The 17,130-nt window shown below is 44.7% G+C and overlaps 1 protein-coding gene across 1 annotated transcript in view; it reads left to right on the forward strand.

Annotated features, from left to right (window-relative positions):
* SNTB1 (syntrophin beta 1) overlaps positions 1-16,446 on the forward strand; it is a 119,116-nt gene extending 102,670 nt beyond the window's left edge. Inside the window, exons 4-7 of the mRNA XM_068158625.1 lie at positions 1,897-2,036; positions 9,765-9,961; positions 12,115-12,305; positions 13,611-16,446. Coding sequence (XP_068014726.1) covers positions 1,897-2,036; positions 9,765-9,961; positions 12,115-12,305; positions 13,611-13,703 — 621 coding nt within the window. The 3' untranslated portion in view covers positions 13,704-16,446. The remainder of the gene's footprint in view (positions 1-1,896; positions 2,037-9,764; positions 9,962-12,114; positions 12,306-13,610) is intronic.
* The last annotated feature ends 684 nt before the right edge of the window (positions 16,447-17,130 follow it).

Here is a 17,130-nt window from a genome sequence, read left to right on the forward strand (position 1 = left end):
GTTAATTATGTGGCTTCTCTTGAAAATGAAAGGTTGCATTTCTGGAGGCTGTCGTCACAAGAAAATGGTAAATAAGTACTGAAACTGCTGAAGAAAGTCAGAAGATGAATTTAAGTTGATTAACACCCATGAACAACTGATGAGCAGATAATGCTGCACACAAGAATATCAGTATTATTGGAAAAGTGTAATTCAGAAGGAAAAATGCCTCTTTAAACTTATGCCAGCCAAAAACCTTAGTTTAAAATCTGCTTTGAGCATTGTTCTGGTGCAAAGCTGTCTTAAAACAAGCTTTACAGTCCTTAAAAGTCTAGAAATCCATGGGACTCTGTCTTCATATCAAATATGAATGTTTCCAATGTAGTTCTCAAATCTGAATCCATCAGGCACAACATACTTTAGGATCTGAATCGCTCTTTCAGCTGTTCCCCTCCCTCCTAACCTGGTCAGTCTTTGATGCTTTTTAAATGGTACAGATGGCCATGGCAGATAGGTTGGCATCAACCAAGAAAATAGTGTAGACAACTGTTTCTCTTTTGCAGAGAAGGTTTTAAGGGGGGGGAGTCATCTAGACAGCCACATTCTCTAGTGAATCTCAGAATCTATTTCATTCCCTTTAGTACAGAGCCAAAATGCTTGGGCTTGAAAGCATGGCTGTGAGTGTTACAGCATCATGGGATTTCTTTTTCTTTATGTGCACCAAAAGAAAAATTAGGAATATGTCTGTGAAAGAGAAGAGCTTCATTTTCACTTGAATCCAAGAGCCTTTCCTATTCCCATCTCTTTTAAGACACTTCTATACTACCAGAGTCAAATAAATGAAAGCCAGGATGCATACTTGGTTTCCATAACAGTAATTGTTTAGTTGTGTGGAGTGACACATCTAACCTGCAAAATGTATTTCCAAATCTGGATTCTGCAGCCATTCAAGGGCTCTGATGCCTCAGCCTTTAGACATCTTCTGCAAATGGGTTTGAAATGTGGATGCAGATCCGTCAGTGAGTTAGTGCTTCATATCTATTCCTTGTTTAGGGTTTGATCTCTGTATACCAATGGACTTGTAAAACTGGAAGAACAGTGTGAAGGAGAAAGAAGCAATGAAAATGTATCACAGTATTACAGTATAACTAAGGTTGGAAGAGACCTCGAGAATCATTGAGTCCAACCTATCAACACAGACCTCATGACTAGACCGTGGCACCAAGTGCCACATCCAATCTCCTCTTGAACACCTCCAGGGACGATGACTCAACCACCTCCCTGGGCAGCACATTCCAATGACAAACAACTCGCTCAGTGAAGAACTTTCTCCTCACCTTGAGTCTAAACCTCCCCTGGCGCAGCTTGAGACTGTGTCCCCTTGTTCTGGTGCTGGTTGCCTAGGAGAAGAGACCAACCCCTTCCTGGCTACAACCACCTTTCAGGTAGTTGTAGAGGGCAATGAGGTCACCCCTGAGCCTCCTCTTCTCCAGGTTAAACAACCCCAGCTCCCTCAGCCTCCTCTCATAGGGCTTGTGTTTGAGGCCTCTCACCGGCCTCTTTGCCCTTCTCTGAACTGCTAAGGAAAAACCTACTATTTTTTTATTACTTGACACTCTTCTTTAGTAGTGACCATGCTGCAGCTTTTTTAATCTGTGAAAACAGAAACTGCAGCAGCAGTGTCCAGCACTCAGGTAAATGTGCCAGCTCCACATGAATGGTGCACATTATAAATACATATTTAAGGTCCTTTCTTGTACACCACAGCTAAATAACAGCCAGCTCCGTCTCAGTGGTCTTCCACTACTGCATTTATGGAGGGGAAGGCTATTATCTTGTCCAGGCTTTTACTTGTTCTTATCATCATTGCACAATGGTAGCTTTGTCACTTGGTTCACTAAAACTGCTCTTTTTCAGGTGCCAGGAGACAATGAGAAGCACTGGAAGCCAGTGCTAGTGGTCTTGACGGAGAAAGACCTTCTAATATACGAGAGCATGCCGCGGATGAAGGAAGCTTGGTTCAGCCCTCTGCATACCTACCCCCTACTAGCCACCAGGTACCTGTGATTTTTTATTATGGTCATTTCAAGATGGTAGAAATGGCTAAGGCAGCTGGGAGCAGGTGTAGCTGGTGCATAGCTATCTGTCATACTTGAAACATCATGGTTTGAATTGAGAAGCAGATTCTTCTTCAGTGAGCTGATGTGCTTAGCTTATCTCCTCTCTTCTCTCCATTTCAAGTTCTGGCTGAGGCTGATGACCAGAAGCATACCAGAAGGATTATGGATGTGGCCATTTGGTCCAGATCCAGAGACAGGAGTGCTGAAAAAGCCAAGAGCTCAGTCTCCTGAGATTTCTATCTCAGTATGCATGACCTGGGGGATTGGCAGAAACTCAGCTTTTTGACTGCTCTTCTAGGCAGGAGAAAGTGAAATTGTTGCCTTGAGTTGGATTTTCTAGTTCTGCACCACCAGTTTGGGGCTTTTGAACAATCATGCATCGTGTAGGCAATTTCAGCATGGCTTCTATTATTCCAGCTCCAGCAAATGAATTCCTAGCTTTTTTTTTAGCTTAGAGTGGTGAGCTTGGAAGACACATTCTTGAATCTAGTTTGGAAATAATCATCTACATTATTTTGAAGGTATCCATCAATACTAATTAAAAGAGAGCTTTCCTGTGGTTGTCTTTATACAGTGGAAAGTGTCTGTGCTTCTTGATGTGAATCTTAATCACGTTTCTCTGCCAGTATGGTCAAAGGGCTTGAGAAAGAGCTGCTGTTCCATTGTTTTGGTCTTGCTACAGGCCTCTATTATGCCATTTTCAATGAGTTCTTGTGCAGAAAGGCTGGTTGCACATGGCCAAGAGCAGTGAGGCTCTTACTGCAGTCTCATTAGTTAATTTTTGTTCTCGGTCTCTTAGTTCTCTCCTCAGATGAACTGAGGTTTTGCTGCTAAATCATTATATTTAAAAAAATAATAAATTAAAATCAAACTCAGCAAATTACACTGATGGTTGGTTTGTCCCAGTCTGCTTACCCAGGATGGAGCTTTCAGACTCCTGGGAAGCCAGCTTCTGACACAACCTTTGATACCTTACTGGGAGCGGAAAGCCCTGAGCCCTGCAGCTTGCAGCCTGCTGCCTGGTGAGTCACTGAATGCTGGCAATTCCAGGTGACAATTCCCAATGAATAGAATAGAATAGAATAGAATAGAATAGAATAGAATAGAATAGAATAGAATAGAATAGAATAGAATAGAATTAACCAGGTTGGAAAAGATCTTTGAGATCATCAAGTCCAATCTATCACCTAACACCTTCTTATCACCTAAACCATGGCACCAAGCGCCTCATCCAGTCTCCTCTTAAATGCCTCCAGTGATGGTGACTCCACCACCTCCCTGGGCAGCCCATTCCAATGGCCAATAACTCTTTTGGTGAAGAACTTCTTCCTAACATCCAGCCTAAACCTCCCCTGGCACAGCTTGATACTGTGTCCTCTTGTTCTGGTGCTGGTTGCTGGGAGAAGAGACCAGCTCGTATCTGTCTACAACCTCCCTTCAGGTAGTTGTAGAGAGCAATAAGGTCTCCCCTGAGCCTCCTCTTCTCCAGGCTAAGCAACCCCAGCTCCCTCAGCCTTTTCTCATAGGGCTTGTGCTCCAAACCCCTCACCAACTTTGTTGCCCTTCTCTGGACACGTTCCAGCAACTCAACATCTTTCCTAAACTGAGGGGCCCAGAACTGGACACAGTACTCAAGGTGCGGCCTAACCAGTGCTGAGAACAGGGGCACAATGACTTCCCTGCTCCTGCTGGCCACACTGCTCCTGACAAGGATGCCATTGGCCCTCTTGGCCACCTGGGCACACAGCTACCTCATGTTCAGCCTACTATCAACCAGTACCCCCAGGTCCCTTTCTGCCTGGCCACTCTCCAGCCACTCTGACCCCAGCCTCCGTAACCTGTTGGAGCTGGAAAGTGTTAGGGGTGTCATTTGTACATGAACCCAAGTCATCCTTAAAGTGAGCACAGATTCCGTGGTGTGCCCTGCCCCTTGCCACACACATCATCATGTGCCAAGACAGCCCTCAGGTGGGTGTCACCAGCCTCTGTCACCAGTGACCACCAGTTAACCAGATCAAACAATTTTAAGTCCTTGTCTTGGAGGATACTTCAATCACTTAATTAATTTTTCATTAATTCCGTGATACTTCATTACTGTCTCTCAGAAGTTCAGATTTGACAGCAGAGTGGCTCATCTTGGGAGGTGATATTCATCTCTCTGATGGGATTGCCATGTGAGTGAAGGAGCATCAGCCTTGAGCCTAGAGGGGAATGAGAAGGTGCTCAGCATAGGTAGCAGGCTGCTGAAGGGTTTTTACAAACTGGGAAAGCAGTCTGTGAGAAAGACAGAATGCAGCTCAGAAAGGGTAAGTGCAAAGTTCAGTGCTGGGCAATAAACAGCAGTGCTGGAAAATGGCTGACAAAATAGTCACAGTGCCAAGAACCATCTGGGCAGTGTGGCATCTGGGCATTGCTTAAAGCTACAGGTTATGTTTTTGAGAGGGAGGAAAAAGCCTCAGGTGATACACCACTATCACGTGAGGCATTGCACTTCCAAACAGATACCAGCTAAATGTGGAAGGTCAAGAAAAAAGCAATGCAAATGTAAGAACTAACAAAACACTCTGTGCAGGGGAATACTCCACAAACCATAGCTGTGTAATCCAGGCAAGTCCATGGAAAACACGTTAATAGTCTTTAGGTATGAAAATGAGACACACAAGGAGGGGCAGAGGCATGCTCTTCAGATCCCCCCCCGGGTGTAACAGGATATAGTTGGCAGCATGTGTAGCAGGAAAGGCTAAGGGTAGATCTGGGGAAGAACCTGGTGTATGGGTGAGGTCCTGGAGTAGATTCTCTAGGAAAGGTGTACAGTCCTTGGCACTGGGGACTTTGAATGAACAGTGACACTGTGACTCTCCGGAGTGCATCAGCACGGCTAGCCCTGCTGTGGGAAAGGGGGTTCACTGGCTGTCCTACAGAGAACCATTCCAACCCTATGTCTGTGATTTCTTACTTAGTATTGGTGTGAATTTAAGACTCAGGGGAAAAGACAGCAGGTAGACAGAACCTGGCATTCAGAATGGAGTCAGAACCTAAGTACATGAATCCCCAAGGTGAGCAGGTTACACAAATCGACAGATTCCCCAAATTGTTACACCTACTGCTTTGGATTGTTTTGATTAAAACCTTGCAGGAGCCTGCTTTTATGATCTGTCACAGTGTGTACAGTGAGACCAAAAGAATACACAGGGCTGGCTGTTGGTATTGACTGCTGTGTTCTTGCTCAGTCAGTGCTTGCTCTCCTCGTGACAGATTTTTTAATCCCTCCTGTGCATTGATCAGTGCAATTTAGAACTTTTCACCTGGAAAGTTTGCAGACCACATGTTATAATCTTGGCTGCTCCCATCTTTCAGATTTTTATGAGTCCTTGGAAAAACATTTTTGCTTAGCTAATGCATATTTGAAAAGCTGCTGAAACTGGAAAACTTCAGTGCCAGATACTGTACAGAGTCATGCTTAATCTACCCAAGACATCATGAGCAGAGAAAACGGGAAAATGGCAGAAGGGTTACAGTCTTCTTACAGAATTTCAACAGCAGGATTTCAACATGTCCTTTCTGTTTGTTGATAAGTTTGCCTTCAACCTATGATGTTATTAAAACCTAAAAATATTTTCCAGGCTGCCTTTCCCAGCTTTCTGCAGCATTGCATGGAATATAAGTAATAGCCCAAATAAAACAGAGATCTGGAGATTTAAGTTGCTCCTTTAAATCTTTGCACCAGGAGACACAGCAGCTGGCTCGTAGCCCTGACTCCAAGGACCTTTTTGTCATAATCTCTGTTTCAGTGTTTCCTTATGCCTGAATAACAGTGCCTCCCTCCAGCATGGGAATGGGGCTTCAGTAATTACATCTTAAATGTTTGCAATCAAATTGCGTTATCTATCGTAGCCAGATATGAAATGAAAGGAAAAAAAGCACAACAGCAGCCCGTGTTGGACACTGATTAAAGACCAGGTAAGCAGCTTTTTTGTAAAGCTGAGGTCTGCAATCAGAAAGTATTCGAGCAGTTTGGTAGTTAATGCCATGGCAAACTGGGAGAGGAGTTTGGGCAGCAATTAGTCGTCTGTGCAAGTGGGCAGAGGGGCAGGCAGAGAGCATCGGGTCCCCGAGCACCCCAAGGAAGGTGCTATGCAAGCTGTGCAAGTTCTCCACTCATCTGCCCAGGAGAGTGATGGTGGTCCATGCAGAGCTCAGATGAATGAGGGCCTGTGCATAGGTTTCAAAAGAGTACAGCTATTCCAGAGCAGGTTTCAGATGCTAAGTCAGGCTAAGTAGAAATTTAAACATAAGGAAGGTCAGAGGATAGTGGCTTTCTACTGGGCAGAACTGCAGGACTGTTGATGGCATTTGTATCATGGCCTCTTAGATAAAAAATGAGCAGTTGAATGCTTGCTTTGAGTGTCAGCACTCTTTACACTGTTGTGTTTGGAGAGGCCATTAGATTTTGCTGTTTCAGTAAATGATTGAAACACTTTTCATAGCATTATGATGAGAAGCATGTCCTGGTGCGCCCCACCTAGCACTTCCTGGTGGACCATACCTATCTCCTTAACACACACTTGAAAAGCATAATGCTAAAAAGGTCTCCAAGACATAGAGAGACAAGAAAGAAATTAGAGAAGGTAAGAAGTATCTCTCTGGCTCTCGGGAGCAAGCAAAAAGTTGCATTTTACAGCCATTGCCTGCTACCTGTGCATTGTGCAAACAGACCTGAAAGTGACCGACCTTCTCCTGCCCTCTTGTGGCTCTGGCTGCTCTGGGGAAGGTGCTTGGGCTCTGTGCACTCAGACATCTCAGAAGCCTCTATGTACCCCAGTAACCTTCAGGGTCTGCAGATGGACATTACCAGAGCTGGCCCTAGGATGTCTTTTTGACTCTGTGGTGCAGCATGCACCATGCACACAGCCTCTGCTGTGACTGGAGAGATGGGATATGGGGGTGAGAGGAAGCTTTCTACCAAGTTTCCAAGACTATTTCTTTTGCCTTGTAAGGTATTGTTATGGTCTTTAGGATAAAATATGTTATATTGAAATGAAACAGCTCACTTTGTTAAAATGTGGGAATTCTTTGACCTGTACCTAAATCCATCAGTGCTGACAGCAGGTGCAGAAGTACCATCAAACGTTTCCCTGCTATTTGTCTAGCTCACGTTTAACTGCATGGTTTTCCAAAGCATGATCAGCAGTTGTAGAAAAGGATTTTTCAATAGTGAGACTGAGTTTTTAATGATGAGGGGATAATATGAATGAGGAGGCAGGCAAGGAACAGTATCGATGATGGATGTGTCCACATACTTTCATTTGTCAAATACATCTTCATTCCATCCATATGCTGAAAAACCTGCAATGGATAAAGCACGAAGATGTAGGGGAGCGAGGGAGTGGATTTGAAAGGAAATAAAAGATTGGGATTGTCTATCACACATACAGTAGCACAACTATTGGAGAACAATTTTCAGCACAGCTGGCAAGTGCTGTGCAGAGGAACAGGGATGATCCAGGGAAAAACTGGAATAGTTTGATTTTAAATGACAAACTTGATGCGGCTTTCCAGGCTGCATTCCCACAGTCGCCCTTGCTGGCAGAAGCAGCATGGGAGCTGTGGCTGTGCCTGCACCTGGTGTGACTGGCTGGGGACAGAGAACAACAAAAGGCACCAGAGATTTCAGTTCCTGGTCTTCTACCTTAATTATCAAGATGTAGCTTTGCCTCAAAGTTTGCAGTTCCTGATGTCAGATGAAAGTGAACTAAAGTTTTTTGAGCTGTTTTTTTGCTGCTGACTCTCCCACTGCAAAGTCTGCCTGGGGTGCTGTTAGAAGGCCTTGAGTATCAAAACTGAGCAGGGTGTTAGCACAGCCCTTCTAGAGACAAAAACATGTGGGGAGGGTAGAGGTGTATCTTTGGATGAGAATTCCCTCCCCAGGTACATGGCAGGTCCAGTCTGGATCCTCTGCATCTCTCTTCCTGGGACCAGGAAATTAAGACAGGTGATCAAATCCAAAGAAAGTTACCATGAAGCTGAGCCTGAACAAATCTTACAAAAGTTCTAGCAGGTAGGAAAGAGGGACACCTCTGTTCAGCACAGTTTGCATCCCAAATGTCAGCGTTGACTGCCAGGGAATTGGGGAAAATTTCAGATGCTCTATGGTTAGTATTTCAGTAACTGAAAAGCTCAAGCTTTGCTTTTTCTTTCCTTTCTGCTTTCTTTTTCCTGTTAAAACCTCTCTCTTGGATGGTGTACTTCTTGCAGCATCAGCTAACAGGCAACTATTCTTCCAGAGGTACAATAATAATTTCAGGGTGGATGATCAGTAGATGATTAGTATCATCTAAAGTTTTATCCTTCAGCACAAGTATTCTGCTACCACGCTACATACTTTGTAGTCTTATATGAAGACTTATGGAAAGGGAAACAGGAGACAGAAGACAGAAATAAGCTTTTCAGAAGAATGTCAATCTGTGACTCTCTCTGAGGGCTAATCTCTGGATCTCAAAGAGTGTTGAGCTCCTGTGGATTATTCTTTTTCAGCTGAATTAGTGTCATATCTCTGAATGAATTCTGTATTCACTGTCCACACTTCTGCAGGGGGAAAAAAAACAAACCCTAAGAACCCAAAAGGGCAATTTTAAAGAAGAATTAAGTATTACAAGGTGCTGATTTTGTCACTCAAAAATATTCCCTGCAATTACAGTTTGCCCAGATGAACAAAGCTTTTGTGATCACAGGAGATCAGCTGTTGGTGCCAGGCAAAAAAAAAAAAGCCCCAAACAACTTAATTGCAGCAAAATGTGAGAGAACTTGAGATTACAAATAATAGGTGCAACATCTTGCATTTTATTGGTTCTTTATGGGAAAAAGTATGCACAAGGCAGTACTTTAGCATCTGTGTCTTTTAGAGAACTTTTCTCCAACAGCTCTGATTGTTGAGCTTGTCTGCAGATGTTTAGGCTTTATGGCAAATGCCACTTGACAGCGAAAGCTGGATTCAGCTGCCTCAACTCAGTGATCACTTGTATGTACGGACCAAACCCCATCATCAGAGTCCAGTCAGCGATTTCATAGTATCATAGTGTCAGTCAGGGTTGGAAGGGACCACAAGGATCATCCAGTTCCAACCCCCCTGCCATGGGCAGGGACACCCCACACTAGATCAGGCTGGCCAGAGCCTCATCCAGCCTGGTCTTAAACACCTCCAGGGACAGCACCCCAACCACCTCCCTGGACAACCCATTCCAGGGCTTCACCACTCTCATGGGGAAGAACTTCCTCCTCACATCCAGCCTGAATCTCCCCACCTCCAGCTTCATTCCATTCCCCCTAGTCCTATCACTACCTGAGATTCTGAGAAGTCCCTCCCCAGCCTTCTTGTAGCCCCCTTCAGATACTGGAAGGCCACAATTAGGTCCTCATTCAAATAGGTGTTTTGTGCAATTGTCTTCATCATCACCTGCATGGTCAGTTTTTTCTGTACTCACCGCCTCAGACCCTCACTTTTCTGAGTGCCGCCGTAGGCTCAGCTACAGAGGATATATGAGTTCTTGCGCTCCCAACCACGTGTTGAGGCGTGTATGGAACAGAGCAGTGATCGGGAAGGGATTTTGGCGCAGTGTGCTGTGTCAGCATTGTAATCCACTGACCCCTTCTGAAATCCAATTGCAGGCTGGTCCATTCTGGCCCAGGAAAAGGCTCACCGCAGTCGGGGATGGATTTGTCTTTTGCCACCCGTACTGGCACACGGCAAGGGATTGAAACCCATCTCTTCAGGACAGAGACCAGCCGAGACCTCTCACTGTGGACGAGGAGCATAGTGCAGGGCTGCCACAATTCTGCGGAGCTCATCACAGAAATCACCACATGTGAGTAACATCCGCGGCACCGGCTCCACACCTCTTTGTGACACTCATGGGTAGCTCAAGCTCCTCCTCCTAGTGGTGATTCGTTTGAAAAAGCACACATAGCTAGGGTTCTGTGTGCTTAAAATAATGCCCCCTTGGTTTCTGAGCCTGACCCAGCTGGTGTGATACTTATGCCCAGTGACCGTCACTGTTATTCTCCTGACTTTTGGTCTTGGTTTTGGAACGTGAGTGAATTTATTGTAATTTATTTTTTTTGCAGACAAAACATTGTGTCTACAAGTCTGCAGTCAGCAATACAGCACATGTGTCATGAAGGAGCAATTGGCAGAGCTTTTTCCAGTAACTCACAGAAAAGGGCATTTGTCTGAGATTTGGGAGACTCCCGAGAGCCTGGCAGGACCTTCTCCTGCAGAGGAGGGGAGGCAGAGGAGGACTGGCACATTCAACTGCATGAAACAGTCATTTATTCACCCAGTCCTGCACACTTGAGAGGAGTTAAAAAATACAAACTAGTCTACATTTTAATGGCTAGTCATTTGCCTCCCTGAACATTAGGTTGTCACTTCTCAGCACTTCTGTATGTGCACTATCGACTGGAATTGCTCCAGAGTGATGCCCTGTTCAGCCAGCCTGTACTGGCTGTGGGGCTTCAAGGCTGTGCCTTTCTCTTGAATGTCCCTAGAATATAGGAGTCCTTCCCCCATTAGCCCCACAGTTGAAAGGGCTGTTAAAATTGGACATAATGTCCACTTGTTGCCTAAAAATGTGAGAGCAGGAAGCAAAGCACAAATTATCCTCCTTGAAAAAGGGGGGACGCTGAGTTCACAAAGCCACCAGGTACAGCAACGTGCTGCTGAACATAGGGATGCCTGCTCATAGGCTGCCAGACCCCATCCCTTGCAAAGAGCTCAGGCTGCTTTGTGAAGGCCTCTGACATGGAAACAAACCAGAGTGTTCTATAGGAACCACCTCCAGGGCCTGTCCATCTTCTCAATCCAGTGACATGGATGGCTTTGTTTCCAAAAGCAAGAGGAGGACTTCAGCCCCTTCTATGCAGTGTTTTCATCCCAGTGCCACAGACTCTCTCAGCAGAGTTGGTCATAGGGAAGTAAAGTGTTCATTGTTTAATTTGGATCATGGCCTATGTTTCTGAGCTGAGTGGAAGATGGAGACTTCTGCTGCAGTAGCTATTAGATACAATTACATGGGCCCCTTTTCAATTTACCATGACACTAATGAGGACTCGGGAGTGTCTTCATCTTTGTCAAAGTACTTCAGGGAAACCCTCTGCAGCTTCTCATTTTCTTGTGCATTGAGCTCTGTGTTTACTGACTTTTGGCTATGTCTGCCAGACATAAGAAGAAGAGTAGCTGGGCCTTTGCTGTCAAGCTGTGGAAGGAGGAAATGCCAGCCTGAGCTTTCTTAAACCTCAGAAGACTTTTTTTGTGTCAGATGTAGAATGCAGCAAACAAGTGAAAGGACTGACATCAGTGCTGCTGCTGCTGAGAACAATTTTAGCCTGTGTGTTTACACCATACCTAACAAACCAACCTGGCTTGGGCCTTGCACAACAGAGAGCTTTCTGTTGTTTGTCCAAATCTGCAGGTTTGGAGCACAAGCCCTGTGAGGAGAGGCTGAGGGAGCTGGGGTTGCTCAGCTTGGAGGATGCTCAGAGACCTTACTGCTCTCTACAACTACCTGAAGGGAGGTTGTAGCCAGATGCAGGTTGGTCTCCTCTCCCAGGCAACCAGCACCAGAACAAGAAGACGCAGTCTCAAGCTGTACCAGGGGAGGTTTAGGCTGGATGTTAGGAAGAAGTTCTTCACAGAAGGAGTGATTGGCCATTGGAATGTGCTGCCCAGGGAGGTGGTGGAGTCACCATCACTGGAGGTGTTTAGGAAGACTGGATGGGGTGCTTGGTGCCATGGTTTAGTTGATTAGATGGTGTTGGATGATAGGTTTGACTCGATGATCTCAAAGGTCTCTTCCAACCTGATCTATTCTACTCTACTCAGCATGGTTAGCCCTGTTGTAGGGAAGGGTAGTTTCTGACAGCTAGTGTTGAGATGAAATGTAAAATGCAGATGGCAGTGGCCAAATGGAATTTGTTGCTTTTAAGAAGGTTACAGAGCAGATTTTGTCTCCTCCCTCAGCTTGCACATACAAAAGCCAGGAGTGCCGTTTGACCATCCACTACGAGCATGGATTCTCTCTTACCACTGAAGCGAAAGATGGTGCCTTCTCCAAGACAATTGCACAATACCCCTATGAAAAACTCAAAATGTCCTCTGATGATGGGATCAGGATGCTTTATTTAGACTTTGGAGGAAAGGATGGAGAAATTGTAAGTACTGTGTTTTAGCAAAGGGATGCATATTACTAATCTCTGCGGTGGTCTTTCAGGCTGTGGGGATGGAGAAGCACTAGTGGGAGTTGGCCTAGGTGATCATTGTAGGTCCCTTCCAACTGAAATACTCTTTTCTGTTCTAGTAACAGCTGGTCTAGCAGCAGTACCACTCTTTGGACACCGTGCTTTCTAGTGCAGCATGGCAACCTGACTGTAGGAGGACATAAAGTGCAAAAGAGAGATACAATTTTAAGTCCATGCAAAGAGATGAAAGATTTCTTATATTTAAGAATAAATTGTATCTCTAAAGAGCCAGATGTTAGAATGTGGTATATACCCATTTCACTTTATAAAATGACTGCATGTGGAACAGCTTAAGGAGGAGATATTATTAATTCCACTATTCACATAGGGACTTTATGTTATGACAATAACTTATGGTTTAGACATTTTGAACATGTAGTTGATGAAAAAAAAATAGAAGACTAGAGATGTACTGCAAACTGTCTGCTTAGACCTCTAAGTTAGCTCTCATAATGCCTAAAAATAAGGTGCTATTCCTGTGAGCAGTTTAGATACCATGAATTATGTACCTAAAGATGATTGTTCCTGACAATTTTTTCCAGCAGTTCCCAAACATGTTGGGTGCTTAATTCTTCACACCACCTTTGATAACATATGCTCCATGAACTGCTTATTGGCAGGCTTTCAGAAGGGAATTTGTTACTAGCTCTTAATAAAGTTGATACATGACTGGTGGAAAGGCAAATCTGGTTTGTTTTGATGTGAACCTACTGTTCAACCTGCTGTCCACAATGACAAGTCTGTCACGCTTATCAAGCATGTAGTGAGATCATCTGAACTGTGACTATGACTGTGACTATAGAAAAAAGTGTCTCAGTTCAGTCACACTGAACAGAGGAGCAACTGTGCAGCATCATTTGAAGGTGCAGTATCCTGGCTTTGGCTATGACCAACAGCAGAAGCATTGAATATTGGTCACAGCATTCTTACCACCACTGCTGGTCAGAAACAGCCTGAAAAGGTGGAAGAGTTGAACCTCTTAAACTGCTTACAGCATATGACTCAGTTTGCTGCTCCTTACCCAGGTGGATGCAAGCCCAGAAGTACCAGGATCTCATCTGCTCTCAAGATGCTTATTTGTATTTGTAGCTCTGAGCAGAAGAAAGACTGTATTGTAATAAAGGGTAGATATTGATAGAAGCCTGGGCAAAACAAGTACCACATCAATGATTGCTTATTTGAGCTGATTCTAATCTAATAATTCTTGATTTCTTTCAGCAACTGGACCTTCATTCCTGTCCAAAACCAATTGTGTTCATCATTCATTCCTTCCTCTCAGCAAAGATTACAAGACTTGGCTTGGTGGCATAAGTAGGGTACCTCTGTTTTTCAAAGCAAGATGGAGCGACCTTGCTCATCTGAAGTACAGTCAACAGCAGCAACCCAGACCAGCTAGCAGCACACACCATCCTGGGCGTTCAGTACTGGGCCTTGGTCATTTCTGCAGTCTTCCAAGGCTCAGGTTGCATTTTGGTCAGCTAAAGAAGGGGCATGACAAGAAAGATGGTGGATTTCACTGTAAATAATGGGGTTTTTTAATCCCATGTAAGACTGTAAAAGCCTGTAGTACCATCCATGTAAATGTTCCAGAAACATACATTGTGCCTATTGCAGCGTACTTGTTTATATAGAATAAGGGCTAAGCAGACAGGAGTGGGTGTTGGTTGTGATGCCAGCTCAAGGTTGGTTGAGTACAAGTTCTCCAAACAAAACTGCCCTGCCACCCATATTTTTGCTGGTCTAACGTGTGCACCACTTCCAGGAAGACCTTTCATCTGAGTGCTGTCAGAGTCTGTTGCTTGGATAGCCAGAAGGGTGTGCAAACATGCACCTTTGACTTGGATGTTCTAAAGCAATGCAGCTGTGGCCAGGAACCAGCTGGAGGGTTGTTGCCAAGGGGCACTTTCAGATTAAATGATAAAGACACCCTCTGTACATTCCTAGCAATGGACCCAAAGCAAGACAAGCCACAGTCATTTATTGAGAGCCAGCTGTCAGTGGGACAGAGGTAGGAGTGTCCTTTTTAATGGAGGGGGTTTTTTATAGGGACTTCCTGGACTAGCTTAATGAGTCTCAGCTACCTGGGATCCCCAGCTCAGGTAGAAGTTACCCAAATCCAGGCTGAAGTATGAGTAAGCTTCTGCCAGCACATTTTCACGGCAGTTTTCCAACAGGAAACCATTCCGAGCTCCCTGTACTCCTACCCCTAATGTGCCACCCCTTCAGCTCTGCCCAGGCTGGCTGCATGCTCTTCCTAGAGCAGATATAGGGAAGACTTGTTGGGGTTGTTTTGTTTAATTTTTTATTCTTCCCCTTTTTCTAGATGAGATCAGAAAAGTTATTCAAGGACCTTCACAAGAGTGAGGAAATGTGCTGGGGCAGGAGCATGAGCTGCACTGCCAGAAAAGCCTTACTGTGAAAGGAACTGCTTCTATGACCATGACTTAGTAGGGCCAGCTTTGTTCCCTGCTGGAGAAACGCAGGACATTCACCTCCATAGCCATTTCTAAGTCCCACTTTGCACCACAGTTTACTGTTTTAAGTCAAAACATTCACATCACTGAGTTTCAGTCTTGTTTGTGGTTACATGGGGCACAGGAGGACAGCAGGCAGGAACGCTGACCTTCATTGTCAGAGACCATACACCTGCCCTGCACTACCCAACCGGCTTAATGCAGTTGGGTGGCAACAGAAAGCAGCAGAACAGGGATGGCATTTATGTTGCTCTTGCTTTGCAAACAGAACTGCTTCATATAGGGGTGGGGTTTTGTTTGCTTTTAGAGTTTTGCCCTAAATTCACACTTTGAAGGACAGGAACTGTACAGGAATCAATAAATCCAAAGCTGGTAGAAGTTTGCTTGTCATACCACAACACTTCTTTTTCTTGAGAAAGCACCTAAAAGTTTCAACTTAGCATCCTTGGAGTGGCAGAGAGGAACATTAATCCCACAGTTTGGTTCCTTGTTTTTAAGCTAAGAGAGTTAAGTCTAAGTGATGCTGTTTATTCACAGCATAGCAATTAGTCCGTGTTGGTTTCTAGAGCTATCTTAAATCATCAAAACTAATTAAAAATAAAGATGATGGGCTGAATTCACAAACACAGAAAAAAAATCATTGAAGAGCAACAGATTATCGTCATTTGGAAGAGCAGCTCCACTCCCAGCACCTCTCACCAGTCAAAAGCAAGCCTGTGAAGTAGCTGTGAACTTTCTTTTACTGTCATGGTACTCGCACTTAAAAATTAATCCCTCCTGTAAAGCCACGAGGTCGGAGAGAAAATGTTACATGACTTACTGCTAGCAATTTCCAAACAGACTTTTCTCATGTAGCCACCACTGCTGTTCACATAACTTTCTGTGGCGGTTACCTGGGTCTCTCTTGGCTTGGAAGCTTCTAGAAGAACCTCCTCTGATAGAAGCACCTCTTCTGAGAGGCTGAGAGCAGTCGGTACGCTGGGGGACCGAGTGCCTGAGGATGAACTCGCAGCACGTCGCTCCGTCAACACTTGGGTCAAGTTTCCAAGCAGCGCTCCAGGACATTCTTACTGTTGTTCCAAAGTACAACTGTAGAAATTCGGAGGCAGGCTCCTATGTAAGTTCCAGAGGTTCAAGTGAAAACGTGCAGACTGTGGGGTAGGCTCAATGCATATGTAAAAACCATACTGCACCGTTTCCTCCTTCCTGTAACACTCACAAATCACTGGAATGTTCCACCTAACAGCTGCGTGCATTGTATATATTACAAAATTCCTATGTTAGTGCCAACAATTCAGTGACACAATATGTAACCTAAGGTGCTCCATACTATATGAAGTATAACTGAACAAACTAAACTGTTTGCAAAGAAAATGCCTATTATATATATTTATAGAAAAGAGGGGAAAAAAAAATCCCAATAATTACAGATGTTATTTCTTCATTTTGAGATTTTGGACTGATTCATATTTGGAAGGGATAGAGAAATGAAATATAGCCCTACTCCACCTTTGTAAGAGTATAGTGAATATTTATATTTTAGAGGAAAAAGAATATATTTAATAAAGTCATTTATTGGATTTTGGGTGAGGTGAGCTTACTTGGTACCCAAACGAGCTGTTTGGAAAGCTGCTCTCGGGGTTTGGGGTGGGGGAAAAGACCATTTAAACCTCAGACATTCTGTTAAGAATGAGAGACATGAGAGAACAATGCCTCAGAATGACATCAAGGCTTCAAATAAAGGTGTTAATGCAGTGTGTAATGGTGCTTCCAGCAAGTAAGCTCCATGTTCGTGTGGGAGGGGCACTGGTGATGACAGGCTGAAAGTGTTGAAGTATGCAGCATTGCTGCTGCTGGCATTTACTGAAAGGCCACAGTGTCACAGTATCACCAAGGTTGGAAGAGACCTCAAGGATCATCAAGTCCAGTCTATAAACACAGACCCATGACTAGACTATGGCACCAAGTGCCACGTCCAGTCCCCTCTTGAATACCTTGAGGGATGGTGACTCCACCACCTCCCCAGGCAGCACATTCCAATGATGAATGACTCTCTCTGTGAGGAACTTTCTCCACACCTCGAGCCTAAACTTCCCCTGGTGCAGCTTGAGACTGCGTCCTCTTGTTCTGGTGCTGGTTGCCTGGGAGAAGAGACCAACCCCTTCCTGGCAATGAGGTCACCCCTGAGCCTCCTCTTCTCCACGCTAAACAATCTCAGCTCCCTCAGCCTCTCCTCATAGGGCTTGTGCTCAAGGCCTCTCACC

The sequence above is a fragment of the Melanerpes formicivorus genome, unplaced genomic scaffold, assembly GCF_026170545.1.
Source record: "Melanerpes formicivorus ecotype bairdi unplaced genomic scaffold, bMelFor1.0.p_v2 SCAF_40, whole genome shotgun sequence".
In the NCBI taxonomy this organism is placed as follows: Eukaryota; Metazoa; Chordata; class Aves; order Piciformes; family Picidae; genus Melanerpes; species Melanerpes formicivorus.